Source organism: Phacochoerus africanus, chromosome 2 (assembly GCF_016906955.1).
Source record: "Phacochoerus africanus isolate WHEZ1 chromosome 2, ROS_Pafr_v1, whole genome shotgun sequence".
Taxonomy (NCBI): Eukaryota; Metazoa; Chordata; class Mammalia; order Artiodactyla; family Suidae; genus Phacochoerus; species Phacochoerus africanus.
In genome coordinates this window covers 83069775-83084995 of record NC_062545.1, presented here as the reverse complement: position 1 = coordinate 83084995, position 15221 = coordinate 83069775, and the positions used below count along the sequence as shown (strand labels likewise).

The following is a 15221-nucleotide window of genomic DNA, read 5'->3' as shown; positions in this document are numbered from 1 at the left end:
GTGCTAGGATCACGTTCTTGTGAGAGCCTGCTGCCTCATTCGTACCCCAGGCCTTTTCCCTATGTCCTCACGTATCAGGAGAGGCTACAGAGCTCTGTTGGCATTTCTTACATAAGAAAACGAATCTCATTCATGGGGGTGAACCTCCCAAAGGCTCCACCTTCTAATGACATCACTTTGGGGGGTTATGACTTTAACAGAAATTTTGAGAGGACACAAACATTCAGACCATAACAGCATTATGTTTTGCCCGTTATTCCACATAAGTTCTATAAGAAAATTGATAAACATGTTCTTCTTTTAGTGCATAGATAATTTGAGACCAGGAAGGATTACAGTGTTCATATTAAATCACATAGCAAGTAAACTGTAGGACTCATCATCAGATTCTCTTGATTAATGACTCTCCTTGCCATGAGCTGTAGTGTAGATCGAAGACGTGGCTCAGATCCTGCATTGCTGTGGCTCTGACCTAGGCTGGCAGCTATAGCTCCTATTTGACCCCTAGCCTGGAAACATCCGTATGCCACAGGTGCAGCCCTAAAAAGATTAAAAAAAAAAAAAAAAGACTCTACTATACTACAATCTAATAAACTTTATGTATTGCATTATCTTATGTTTAAAACAAAGGAAAGGTAATTAATCTTTAAATGCAGACCTTAAAAAGCAATAATGCAGCTTTGATTTTGTCATAGGTCTGATAATTCATTGAAGTTGTGAATTATATAATGTGACTTCAAAGAGAAGGAAATATTTAGAAATATCCTTTAAGATTTTATAGAAAATCCACAGAAGTTATGTTCTGCTGTAGGATTACTATTAAGTAAAATGTATGTGATGTTAACAAACAACTGAGGTAGATGTGACTTGTGGAGATGTTTTTGTTATCTTCATTTTACAGAGGCGGAAACTAAACTGAAGAAAGATTAAATGCTCTTCCCAAATTACACACATAGTAAATGATGAAGCCAGGACATAAACCCAGTCCTCTGACTCCCAAGTCTATGATTCTTCCCACCTGTTACACTTGTGTCCAGGGTGGAATGGATGACTATGGCACGGATGCTTTCATACCCATACCATCTGGGAGGGGATAGTGATTTATATTTAACTATGTGGCACTGAATGTTCCCTTTTCAACCACTTTATTCTGTACCTCAGAACAAACACCTTGTTGGAAAAGGTTGCTGCTGCTGTGGACCAGTCGGCATTCTACAGCGCCCTCTGGGGTAGTCTGCTCACCAGCCCTGCTGTGCGTTTACCTGGAATCACATATGTTCTCGCCCATTTGAACAGGAAGCTTTCCATGGAAGATCAACTTTATATAATTGGCAGTGATATTGAGCTAATGGTAGGTCTACAGATGGTTGCTCATTTAACTGGTACTTCTTTATAACGAAACACGCAATTCTAGATACTGAGAATCGTGCCGAGGATGTTATTTCCTGTTTTCATGGAGCTTATGTTTGTCATCATGGAAACTTGAAGACCAACACAGTCACTAATTACTGTTTTTAAAAGCTTCACATTTTTTTCATGGAAAAGAAATTGTTATTTATATATTTTCCCCGTTATCTGTTATTCTAGCAAATAAATGGTCTTTATTAGCATCTTGCTAACTGATCAAACCACTGTTAACATATCCACATTTATTCTGTTATTCTGAAGTGGGCCTTCTCTTGGATCATAGCTTGCTTCATAGGAAAGACAGATTTTGGATGAAGTAATAGCCAGATTCTGTATGAGATTTGTGCAAGAGGATATATTACCAAAGCAGATGGTGAAAGATAGTTGAAAACAGATCACATTGATTGTTTATGTATACTATTTAATTTCAAGATTAAGAACAGAAGGAAACCTTTTATCTCTTCAGAGTACTGTATGCTTAAAATGAGCAAAAAGTAAAAAAAGAAACCCTCAAGGATCATTTTGAAAATTTTTTTAAAAAAATTTGTGATTAATCGTCCGTTACTTTTTCCTCATATGATTATGAAATGACAGATTTTTATGCTAATTTTTTATTATATTTACTAAAGCATAATTAACATAACTGAAATTGTCTTATGTGTATAGTTATATGAATAGGGCAAATACATACAGTCAAGTAGCTGCTACTATGAAATCAAGATAGAGAATATTTGGAGTTCCCATGTGGCACAGTGATTAAGGATCCAGTGTTGTCACTAGGTCACTGCTGAGTGCTGAGTTCAGGTTTGATCCCTAGTCCAGGAACTTCCACATATCATGGGAGCAGCCCCCTCCTCCCAAAAATGGCAGAGAACATGTACATCACCTCCAAAAGTTCTTTTGTGCCCTTTTGTAGAGACTCCCATTTCCTTATACCCCCAGGCCCTTGATAACACTGATCTATTTTCTGTTCCTATAGTTGTGTTTTTTTATAGACTGTCACATAAACAGAATCATACAGTGTTAGTTGTTGTCTGCTTCCTTTCGCTTTGACACTTTTGAGAGTTATTCATGTTTTTGCATGTATCAGTAGTTCTTTTATATTGCTGTGTAGTATTGTATGAATGTAATAGTTTATTCATTCATTGATTAGTGAACATTTGAGTTCTTTCCAGCTTGGGGCAATTTATGAATAAAACTGATAGAAACATTGTGTACAGTTATTTATATAGACATATGTTCTTATTTCTTGGGAAAATACCCATGGGCTTCCTGGTTTATATGCTTAATAAATGCTTAACTTTTTTAGTAACAGCTTCATTAAGATATATAATTCACCTGCCATCAACTTTATCCTTTTGAATTAGATAACCATCTCAGTGGTTTTTAGTATATTTACAAAGTTGTGAAATTGTCACCACTGTCTAATTTGAGAACATTTTCATCATCCCAAAAAAGAAAAGTCCTAGCCATTAATCACATCGTATTTTCCCCTCATTCATGTCCCTGGCTACCACTAATGTAGTTTATGTTTCTATAGATTTGCCTATTCTGAACATTTCATATAAACGAAATTATATAATATATAGTTTTTATGAATGGCTTCTTTAACCATAGTATTTTTAGGATCAATTCATGTTGAAGCGTATATCAATACTTCATCCCTTTTTTATGGCTGAATAATATTCTATTGTATGGACATAACACATTTATCCATCCATCAGCTGATTACAGTTTGGGTTACTTCTCCTCTTTGGTATTAATGAATAGTTCTTCATGAACATTGGTGTTTAATTCATGTATAAGTTTTTGTGTAGACATAAGTTTTCATATCTTCTGAGTACACACATAATAGTGGAATTAACTGAGTGATATGGTAACTCTTTAATTTTTTGAGAAACTAGCAAACTGTTTACCAAAGTGACTGCACCAGTTTACATTCTGATTAGCAATATGCGAGGGTTCCCTTTTGTCACATCTTTTTCAGTACTTATTATTGTCTGTCTTTTTTATTATAACCATCCTACTGGGTGAAATGTTATCTCATTGTAGTTTTGATTCTCACCCTAATGACTAATGATGTTGAACATATTTGTGGCTATTGGCCATTTTATATCTTTGGAGAAATGTCTGTTTGGAATCTTTGTGCATTATTTAAATGGGGTTATATCTCTTTGTTGTGTTGTAGAAGTTCTTTATACATTTTGGATATTAAGTCCTTATCATATATATGATTTAAAATTACTTTCTCCCATTCTGTGGATTTTCTTCTCACTTTCTTGATAGCATTCTTTGAAGCACAAAATTTTAATTTTGATCAAATCAAATTTTATTGTCATTTGTGCTTTTGGTATTAGATACTATCTAAGAAATTATGTGTAATATAAGGTCAAAAACATTTGCTTCTGCATTTTCTTCTAATACATGTCTTAAGATGATAAGCTACTATTTTCCAAATGTAATATTCCATTTCCTTTTAATGACTTAACTTTTAAAGAAGTCATTTTTAAAATTTCTTTTTTTTTTTTTTTGTCTTTTTGCTATTTCTTGGGCCGCTCCTGCGGCATATGGAGGTTCCCAGGCTAGGGGTCAAATCGGAGCTGTGGCCACCAGCCTACGCCAGAGCCACAGCAACGCGGGATCCGAGCCGCGTCTGCAACCTACACCACAGCTCACGGCAACGCCAGATCGTTAACCCACTGAGCAAGGGCAGGGACCGAACCCGCAACCTCATGGTTCTTAGTCGGATTCGTTAACCACTGCGCCACGACGGGAACTCCTAAAATTTCTTTAAAAAGCAAGAACCATAATTGGAAAGCTGTTTACAGTACATCACAGGCAAAGGATTAACATCTTATTTGTCAAAGAGCTACCATAAATAAGTAAATATTAACAATCAAGTAGAAAATATATTTGAACAGATACTCCAATTGAAATAAAAATAATTCAAAGATATGAAAACATTCTCAACCTTGGTTTTAAGAGAAATTAACCTTCAAACTGTATCAGGATACCAGTTTTAATATATCAGATTGGCAAAAACAAAAAAAACAGGTAAGTAAACATGGAAAAACAAATTGTCATACATAGCTGGGATAATATAAATACACATAACCTTCAGAGAAAGCATTATAGTATTTAAGTTGCAACTGCGTATAGCCCAAGATCTGGCAATTTGGCTTTGAAAGATTTATCCTGGGGGTGTGCCTGTATGCTACCTAAGCATACTGCAACATTATTTACTAGAGTAAATGGTTGCAAACCCTATAAATGTCTGGCATTAGCCTAGTTAAATAAATTAGGACTTATCTATGAAAGGAAGTATTTCTTTAGCTATTAAAAATGAAATGCTTTGTGTAGTGTTAAGGAAAACTCTTCAGAACATGTTGTTAAGTGAAAAAGGCAAATTTTGGGATATATGCATGGCTATTTTTATTTACTTCTATTTGCAGAAGGTACTGATAGTGTTGATGGATTGTGCAAAGGAAACTGGGTGGTTGGAAATAACTGGGAGGGAACCTCTCAGCTGTGTACTCTTTTGTGCTCCTTAATTTTAAAACCATTATAAAACTATTCAAAACAACGTAAGTACATTTAACTAGTGATTTTTAAAAAGCTCTGAAGCACACTTTTATTTTGGTGGGAAATAAAGCACTGTTATATTTTCATGGTAAATCTCTCCTGGAGTAATACACAACTAAAGGCTCTCTTATTTTAGGTAGAAGCAGTAAGTACTTCGGTGCAGGATTCAAGTGTACTTGTGCAGAGAAGCACACTGGACCTCATACTCTTCTGTTTTCCGTTCCACATGAGTCAGGTAAAACATTAATATCACCATCAACATAAGGCTTTCTTTGGAAATTCCTGGATTCCTGGTGTGTAGTTATTTTTTAAATTGGATTTAAGTTGGATTCTTTTGTATTATAAATCAGTGAGTACGTAGAAAACAAGTTCTCTTTTTAAGGAGAGGAAATTGGAGAGAAATAAGGTTTAGAAATTTAGGTAAAAATATAGAAAATGAGGAGTTCCCGTCATGGCTCAGTGGTTAACGAATCTGACTAGGAACCATGAGGTTGCAGGTTCGATCCCTGGCCTCACTCAGTGGGTTAAGGATCTGGCGTTGCTGTGAGCTGTGGTGTAGGTCTTAGATGCAGCTCAGATCCAGCGTTCCTGTGGCTCTGGTGTAGGCCTGCGGTTACAGCTCCAATTCGACCCCTAGCCTGGGAACCTCCATATGCCGTGGGTGTAGCCCTAGGAAAAAAAAAAAAGAACGAAATAGATTATTTTAAAAAAATAAAAATGTTTTAAAAAACTTTTTTTTTTTTTTGTCTTTTTGCCTTTTGAGGGCTGCTCCCGTGGCATATGGAGATTCCCGGGCTGGGGTTGAATCGGAGCTGTACCACTGGCCTACACCAGAGCCACAGTAATGCGGGATCCGAGCCGCGTCTGTGACCTACACCACAGCTCACGGCAACGCCAGATCCTTAACCCACTGAGCAAGGCCAGGGACCGAACCCGCAACCTCATGGTTCCTAGTCGGATTCGTTAACCACTGAGCCATGACAGGAGCTCCTAAAAAACATATTTAAAATGTTCTGGAGTTCCTGTTGTGGTTCGGCAGTAATAAACCTGACTAGTATCCATGAGGATGTGAGTTCGATCCCTGGCATCGCTCAGTGGGTTAAAGATCTGACATTGCCATGAGCTGCAGTGTAGGTTGCAGACATGGCTCGGATCCCGAGTTGCTGTGACTGCTGGGTAGGCCTGCAACTGCAGCTCCATTTCAGCACCTAGCCTGGGAACTTCCCTATGCCATAGGTGCAGCACTAAAAAAGAAAAAATGTTCTAACCTATAAAAAGCAAGAGGTATTATACTCATTACTGTTCTGAGTGCATCAAGACACTGAGGCACAGGCCTTCATCCCTGTCCTAAGGTGATCTTTTCTTGGTGTGGTAATATGTCAGACCCTTAGCAGAGTTGGCTGTAATTTGAAAGCCAAACATTTAGGTACTATGACATTCTCTAGTACAGATGAACCTTGAGCAACTTGAGTTTAAACTCCACAGGTCCACTTATACGCAGATTTTTTTCAATAGTAACTGCTGCAGTCCTACAGGATCTGAGGTTGGTTGACTCCAGAGATGTGGAACTGCAGATACAGAGGGCCAACTGTAAATTATACTTGGATTTTCAACTGCAGGAACTGTTAATACCCCTAGCTCCCTTGTTGTCCATGGGTCAGCTGCACTTTAATTGCAGATGAGAACAGGTCATTTAAATCATGAACGAAGCTGGATTTTAATAATGAGTATCCTCATTTTTAAGGAAGTGATTTAAATTCTTTTTGAGTTCTTGATGACGAGTGATTTAGAGCATCAGTTTGTAAGCATTCAGGATGGTGGAACTACATACCTTAACAAAAGTAATAAGAAGAAGAATTTTTACCTTGGAAAATAATTTTATTTTTAAACCATCATTAGCAGAAAAGGCTACTATGTGGGGTTTTGTAAGAGTTGTGGTTAGTAGATAACTAATGAGTTTTCATTGTGATTGGCCATGCTCAATTTTTTCTTTATTACTTTATTCGTTTTGAAGTTGTTTTTAATAATTGAAGAATTTTACACTTCATTGCCCATACTGTTCCTGCAGAGAGGAACAGTATATTACAGAAGTGATACATAAACCACCCCAGTTTCTATTTTGAGACTTTACATCCTTAATCCAGGGGCCTTTTTTCTGCCTCTGGCTTTTCACAGAAACACCTGCTGGGACATGTCAGTGTAGTCTAAACTTAATAGAATAGAAGTGGGTCAGCAGCCCACAAGGTAAGATTGATTTTTTACTTTTTTAAAATGAAGTTCTCATTGTGGCTCAATAGTAACAAACCTGACTAGTGTCCATGAGGATGTGGGTTCAATCCCTGGCCTCGTTCAGTCGGTTATCGATCCAGTGTTGCTGTGAGCTGTGGTATAGGTCACAGATGCAGCTTGGATCCCACGTTGCTCTGGCTGTGGTCTAGGCCAGCAGCTGAAGCTCCAGTTTGACTTCTAGCCTGGGAACTTCCATATGCCATGGGTGCAGCCCTAAAACAAACAAACAAACAAACAAAACTTATAGGAGAAAACAATAATATAGCAAAGAAATATATGATCCTCAAAAGCCTAAAATGTTTATTATCTGGCTTTTTATTGAAGAAAAACTTATTATCCTTTACATTCCCATTGCTTTCTTGCCTTCCAAATATTGAACCCTATTAGTCCTTCAGTGTACTGATAAATGACCCAGCAAAATCTAAGGAATTCAGCATGGTAGACTAAAATTGAGAAGAACCATGCAATCTCACTAGACCAGTATTTCTCAGGCTTTTTTTAATCTGAGCTGCATTTAGTACTTTCTTACTCTACCATTCTTAGCAGCTGAGGCGATTTTCTCTAGCCTTACCTTCTAAGATTTGTAGTATGAAAACAATAGCTATGTTGAATATGGTTTTTAAAAGTACGTACTCTACTCAGAACCAGTTCTAACACTCTCCCCTGCCATTACTATAACTGTATTATTAGATTACTGGAGAATAAGGATCATGACAAAATAATCTTTGTTCTCCACTTTTCTTCTTTCCATGTCTTGCAGATAATAAACTGCTAAATGTTGATTGTAATTGTAATTTAAGAGAGCCTTCCTTATTTTATCCCAGATAGAGTGACTGTTCTTAGGAGCTTCAGCAGATGAGTTGTTAGACTCTTCAGTTATTTTATGGAGGCTTGACCCTAATCTCTAGAAGTTACCTTTAATTGAGATCACAATAGAATTTTTTTCCATATTAGAAATATGTGGTAATGGCAATAGTAATCCAGAAATGACTTCTTACTTTGGAGGAGTAGTTTTTCTCTCAAAATAATGGAAGATATTCATACTTTTCATGAGCTTGTAACAATATCTATAATCCACATATCTGATGTTAAATAAATAGGTCAGCAATTCTTTGGTTTCAAACCCCCATTATACTAAAAATATCGAGGAACCTAAAAATTTTTTGGCTTATGTAGGTTTGCTTTGTCTGTATTTATCATATTATAAATTAAAACTGAAAAAATTTTTAATATTTATTAATTCATTTAAAAATAACAAAGTTATCACATTAGTATAAATAATATTTTATGAAATTAACTATTTTCCAAAACTAAAAGAATTAGCAAGTAGGTTAGCATTGTTTTATGTTTTTGCAAGTCTCTTTAATGTCTAGTCTAAGAGTAGAAAGCAGAATGCTCAAATCTACTTTTTTGTTCACTGTTGTGATTTTTTTTTCCTTCGATTACTGTATATGAGTTAAATTTGATCTCATATGTATACTAGGTGGAAAAGGGAGGGATATTTCAATAGTCTTTTTGTTAAATAAGTCTTTGATCCTACATCAAAACTCATCTAGCTGCAGTTTTTTGGTTTTTTTTTTTTTTGTCTTTTGTTTTCTTAGGGCCACACACGCGGAATATGGAGGTTCCCAGGCTAGGGGTCTAGTCAGAGCTATAGCTGCGGGCCTACGCCAGAGCCACAGCAGATGCCAGATCCGAGCCTCATCTGCGACCTACACCAGAGCTCACAGCAACACCAGATCCTCAACCCTCTGAGCAAGACCAGGGATTGAACATGCGACCTCAAGGTTCCTAGTCGGATTCATTTCCGCTGAGCCACAAAGGGAACTCCCTAGCTGGAGTTTTTAAAAAATTGGTTGTAATATGAAGTCTGAAACCCTGTCTGTGAATATTTATAATGTTTTATTAAAATCCACTGACCTGTCTTACATTTTGAATGGGCCTTTTATTCATACATGCTTTCATATCATCATGATTGGTTGTTTGGAAAGTGCTGTTTTACAGAATTATGCTCATCTCCCAAGTGTCAACACAGCAGTCGCATTTACTACCATCAACACTGATCTCATCAGTAAAGTTTGTTAGGTATTGGGAAGCTATTGAGCCAATTCTATTGATTCAGCAAACTTCAAGTCAAATGCAAATTTTCCAGAATTCTAATTTTCCCTTGATAGCTCAAATTTTATTGTTTGTAGCAATGAATAGTTATTATTTTCCTTGAAGTGACAGGCTTACTTTGTTTATTTTTGAGAAAATGTCTGCCGGATGTCCAAGCCTTAGTAATCATAGATCATCTCAGTCATTCTTCCAGGTAAAAGTGGGCATTCTGGGACAAAAGCTGGTAGTTCAACCCACAATTCAAACACTCACCTGGGTGCTTTTCCTAAAGACCTCCATCATGCTTTAGTTTACAACAGAATGATTTGTGTAATTCTCCTTTCATTATAAAAAATATTAAAAGATATGTGCTCAAGAGTCAATATTTAACAAACAAATGCTCTGTCATCAACAGCATTCTTAAGTGAAATTGGCTTTTTCTTTTTTGTTTTTGATTTTACTGCAAATACATGACAGTAAAAATTACAATGACTTCAGGTACAGTGGATGACACTGCTGGTGCTGCTTTTCATGCTAAGATGCCAGCAGTTTTACCCACTATTGCATAATTAGAGCGAATGTTAGCATATCAAAAAAGACAAATAACATCTTGGTATTGTGTTAAGAATATAGTTTTTGGAATTCTTTTGTGGCACAGCAGGTTAAGCATCTGGTGTTGTTACTGCAGTGGTTTAGGTTGCTGCTTTGACATGGGTTCAGTCCCTGGCCCAGAAACTTCCATATATATATATTTTTTTCACCCTGTGGATCTCTTGAAAGGGTCTTAGAGATCCCCAGGAGTCTGGAGAGCTTTGTTTGAGAATTGCTTAGATTAATAGAAGACATTGGTGTTTAGATGAGTGACTGTAATTGGCAGCTGTTGATGATCTGTAGTCTGTAATATGTCAGTTATTTCTCTAAGATTCCTTTAAAATAAGCAAACTGGGGGATTTCTAATGCTGTCAAGAAGCATGATGTAGTAAAAAGCTAACTAGCCTAAATAAGAAGAGGCGCGTTCTCTCTTATCTGGGCACTAACCAGGCATTTGAGTATGTCAGTCCTGTGAGGCTCTGGTCCTTTATTCTAAAGTGGTTGTGAGACTAGTTGATTTCCTCCTTACCTTCTAATGCTCAGATTCCAAGGTTCTATTTTAAAGTGATTATCTAGTAATATTCTCAAAAGTTGACAGCAGTTTAATAAGCTGCCTTCTTTTTTCTTTTAACTTTAACCCTTAAGCCATATCTCCTCTAGTATATCACACTTTAAACATCTAATTAAGGCTATTAGGAAAGAAACAAAAAATTGAATTGTTTCTCTTTAAAAAATCTGGAGTAAAATGAAAAAAATTGATTGGTTAAGCTGAGTGATAGATACAAAAAGCATTCATTATATTGTTTTCTGTATTTTTCTATATTTGAAATACTATAGGATATGAATTTTTTAAAGAACAAGAAATGAAAGACTTGAAATTGGTGAAAATAGTGAATTTTTTTTTCTTTTTATGGCCACACTCAAGGCATATGGAAGTTCCCAGGCTAGGGGTCAAATCAGAGCTGTAACTGCCAGCCTACACCACAGCAACACAGGATCCTTAACCCACTGAGCAAGGCCAGGGATCAAACCTGCATTGTTACGAATACCTGGCGGGTTCGTAACCCACTGAGCCACAATGGGAACACCCAAGATAGTGAACTTTTAAAGAGTTTTTAGGGAGTTCTCATCGTGACTCAGTGGTTAACGAATCTGACTAGGAACCATGAGGTTGCAGGTTCGATCCCTGGCCTTGCTCAGTGGGTTAAGGATCTGGTGTTGCTGTGAGCTCTGGTGTAGGTCGCAGATGTGGTTCAGATCCTGCGTTGCTGTGGCTGTGACATAGGCCGGCAGCTATAGCTTTGATTAGACCCCTATCCTGGGAACCTCCATATGCCATGGGTGCAGCCCTAGAAAAGACAAAAAATAAAAGTAAAAATAAAGAGGTTTTTAGTCATTTGTCACCGCTATGAGTGTGGTAACTATAAGACTAAAAGCTTATGGTTTTCTTCTCTCTGTCCCTTTTTGCACCATTTTCTTTGTTTTGTGTCAGATTTTGTTAATACTGGATAGGATAAAGAACTTTAAAATGGAGGTTGGGAGTTTCTGCTGAGCTGGAATGGGTTAATGATCCAACTTGTCTCTGTGGAGTCTCCAGTTCAACCCTAGGCCCAGCAAAGTGGGTTAGGGATCCGGCCTTGCCACAGTTGTGTAGCAGATGAGGCTCAGATTTGATCTCTGGAGTGGAAATTTACATATGCCACAGATGCGCCCAAAAAAGAAAAATAAAATGGAGGTTAAAATCAAGTATATTGGAGTTCCTATTGTGCCTCAGCAGGTTAAGAACCCAACAGGGTGTCCATGAGGATGAGGGTTCTATCCCTGGGCTCTCAAAGATTAAGGATCCAGCACTGCCACAAGCTGTAGCATTAGTTCTCAGATGTGGCTTGGATCCAGTATTGCTGTGGCTGTGGTATAGCTATAGCTCCAATTCAGCCCCTAACCTGGGAACATCCATATCTTGTGCATATAACCTTAAAAAGAAAAAAAAAAATCACACAAATATTAAAAAATATTCAAGTATAGTTTTAACTATAAATAGCTGTGTTACCTGGCTTTTCTTTTTCTCTTATTTATTTATTTTTATTTTTATTGATTTTATTTTTTCCCATTATGGCTGGTTTACAGTGTTCTGTCAATTTTCTACTGTACAGCAAGGTTACCCAGTCACACATACATGTATACATTCTTTTTTCTCACATTATCATGCTCCATCATATGAGACTAGATATAGTTCCCAATGCCTGACTTTATTTCCTAATCTGTAAAATAGAAGTAATAATTCCTGTGTTTGAAAGATCAAATGAGATAACATTGTATGAAGTTCCCTCACAAGCCCTAAAGTTCTGAACATATTGTGAGGTATTATTTTTTTTTGGGGGGGGAGAAAAAAGTAATATTTTTTTGTATATGATTAAGTACAATGGCGTTCCTAACTTTCGCAGGCCACTCGACCAGATATGATCAGGATCTTGTCAGCCGCCCTTCATGTAGTACTAAGGAGAGATATGTCCCTGAACCGAAGACTTTACGCGTGGCTTCTTGGTAGGTGTTTCGTATGTGTGGTCTTTGCTGGAAAAGGATGAAGGGAAATTTTCCATACATAAGTATTATCAAGTTTATCTATGTCCTACATGAAGAAACTAAAAGTTTACTTATATGGATAATAAAAATGAAAACAGTATTTGTGTATTTTATGAAGAAATCTCAAAAGCTTCTTAGTTGAAGAAGCTATTTTAATCTGTAGGTCATGTTCACTTTCACGATATTTTTTTCCCTCTGGTAAATTGAGGCTGTTCTAAGTGTGTTGACAAAGAAGGATAAATTCACAATCAAAATAATGACATAATTTCCAAAACTGGACAGAATTGGATCTTGTACTACTGTCCCACAGAGAGTACCTGTCTCCCACTCAGGCAGTAAAATATAGTATATCTTTGTTCTTCTACACTTTTATGAGTGTTCGGCCTGTTTTCACAAACTCTTTACTACTTGAAGTGAGAAGATGCAGTAAAACTTATTTTGGATTTTCTGAAGCATCAGTTATTTCACTGCTTATAAGATTGGGGAAAAAAAAACAATAATTCTTGAAGTATACTATGATACTCACTTATGTATTGAATTGGTTTCCCTTTATTAAACTGTCTAAAATGATCTCTCTTGCTGACATTGATTGGGCTACTAATTGGTAAGTGTTGAGTGCTGTTTTTGAGATATTTGCTGTTTTGGTATTTAGTGAACAGCAGTTTCAAGAATTCTATTTTAATTTATTTTACAATTTGTTTCCATGGAGGTTTTGATAACAACGGTGCTGTCATAGGACCCAGAAGCACAAGACACAGTAATCCTGAAGAGCACGCCACTTACTATTTCACTACCTTTTCAAAAGAATTGTTGGTTCAGGTAATGGATGCTTTCATTTTATTTTTTGATTACTCCATGATTGCTATAGTTACTCACCAAGTAACAAGACAAAGTCCTGGTTAAATGAATTAAGTCACAGTTGAAGGGGTGGAAATAGGGCTCACAAACTTCCTAAGAATGATAATAACAAGCAAATCACCACAATAAAATGAGTAATTGATGGTAAGATAGACTCACTTCTCTGTGAGCCCAGAGATCTTTTTTTTTTTTTTTTCCATGTACTTTGTTTTCATGACTTCATTGCAACACAGTTGCAGCTTCTCACCTGTCTGCCCTATGAATGTTGGAGCTCCAGGACCTGTGTTATTTACTCTGAAATTCCAGGGAAATTTGGGTAGCAACAAGAATTTAAATGTGGTAAAACTTCTCTTGAGGTAGAAATGTTAAAATGATCCGTAGGTTTATTTCATATTATTTTTACTTCAATTATGTGTTATTCAAGAGACCTCAGAATAAGTTGGAGAAGTACATGGTATCTGAAATAATTAGAAAGGAGTGAGGTTATAAAAACAGTTTTGAGTTACTAACGGGAAAATAATTGCATAACAGCAGCTACTACCGTGATAATGTGTCATAGTTGGGGCATGTCGATTGTCAAGAGGAAGATTTTACCCTTTGGCTTATCAATCACATTGTTCATGAATTTGTTTTTCTAGATTGTCCTTAACCTTTACACTTTTTTTCTAGAGAAAACATAAGCACTTTTTTCTTCTGTGAAGACAAAGCTATGACTCGCTTTTTCCCCTAGCAGAGGAAAAAAGCCAACTTCAGCAAAAGAGCTTCTGAAAAGCAATAGCAGATGTAGATCTCTGTTTACATGTGGTTGTATATCAAAGTATTTTTCTGAAGAAAAAAAAACCTCTGAATCTGTTTGCTTAAATAACTGATAAACTATCTCTTTTTCAAGGCAATGGTGGGCATCTTAAAAGTAAATGGATTTGGAGAAGAGAGCACTTTAACACAGGATCTGAAACCTTTTCGTATTTTAATCAGTTTACTGGACAAACCTGAGCTAGGTAATACATCTGACCAAGGGCATGAGATCACATGTGGTTGTTTTATATTGTTTCATGATGAAAATAATGCAGAGTTATTACTTAGAAAAATCGCTGTGTTTTGAGGTAGCCTCAGCAATTCCTTACCTAAAATTCTCTCTAGTCCATTAAGAAGATACAAATGTACATCCAACTGGCATGTTATCATTTATCTACCCTCTACTGCACTCTACTGCATATGTCACTTTAAAGATGCTATCTAAGCTCTTCTTAATCCTGATTAAGCTACTGAAGTTGAAACATTGATGATCTGTCATCTTATAGTTCACAGAATATAAAATGCACTTTCTTCCCCATATCCCCTTTGTGTGTTTTCCTTTTCTTCATTGTGTACTTCTTATATGTTAGATCTATTGGGAAGTTAGTTATGATACCTGGGATGGAAATTAAAAAAAAAAAAAACAGAAATACTAGCAACAATAAAATGAAATGATAATGTAATTTTATTAAATTATATGCAGATGTTTTAGAATATATGTATAAGTTCTCACCAACTCTTAAAAATGAAAATTTTTAAATATAAAAATAACTTTAGGAGTTCCTATTGTGGCTTAGTGCATTATGAACCTGACTAGTATCCATGAGGATATGGCTTCCATCCCTGGCCTCACCTAGTGGGTTAAGGATCCAGCACTGCTACAAGCTTGGATCCTGCCTTGCTGTGGCTGTGGCGTAGGCCAGCAGCTACAGCCTCAATTCAACCCCTACGCCAGAACTTCCATATGAGACAGGTGCAGCCTTAAAAAGAAAAAAAAAAATTATAACTTTGGTTGTACC

At 36.5% G+C, this 15221-nt stretch overlaps 1 protein-coding gene across 3 annotated transcripts in view; it reads left to right on the top strand.

Annotated features, from left to right (window-relative positions):
- DOP1A (DOP1 leucine zipper like protein A) overlaps positions 1-15221 on the top strand; it is a 108002-nt gene that overhangs the window by 38151 nt on the left and 54630 nt on the right. For all 3 annotated transcript variants that reach the window (XM_047763241.1, XM_047763234.1, XM_047763249.1), the window contains exons 5-9: positions 1162-1351; positions 5126-5224; positions 12411-12510; positions 13259-13368; positions 14297-14405. In XM_047763241.1, coding sequence (XP_047619197.1) covers positions 1162-1351; positions 5126-5224; positions 12411-12510; positions 13259-13368; positions 14297-14405 — 608 coding nt within the window. The remainder of the gene's footprint in view (positions 1-1161; positions 1352-5125; positions 5225-12410; positions 12511-13258; positions 13369-14296; positions 14406-15221) is intronic.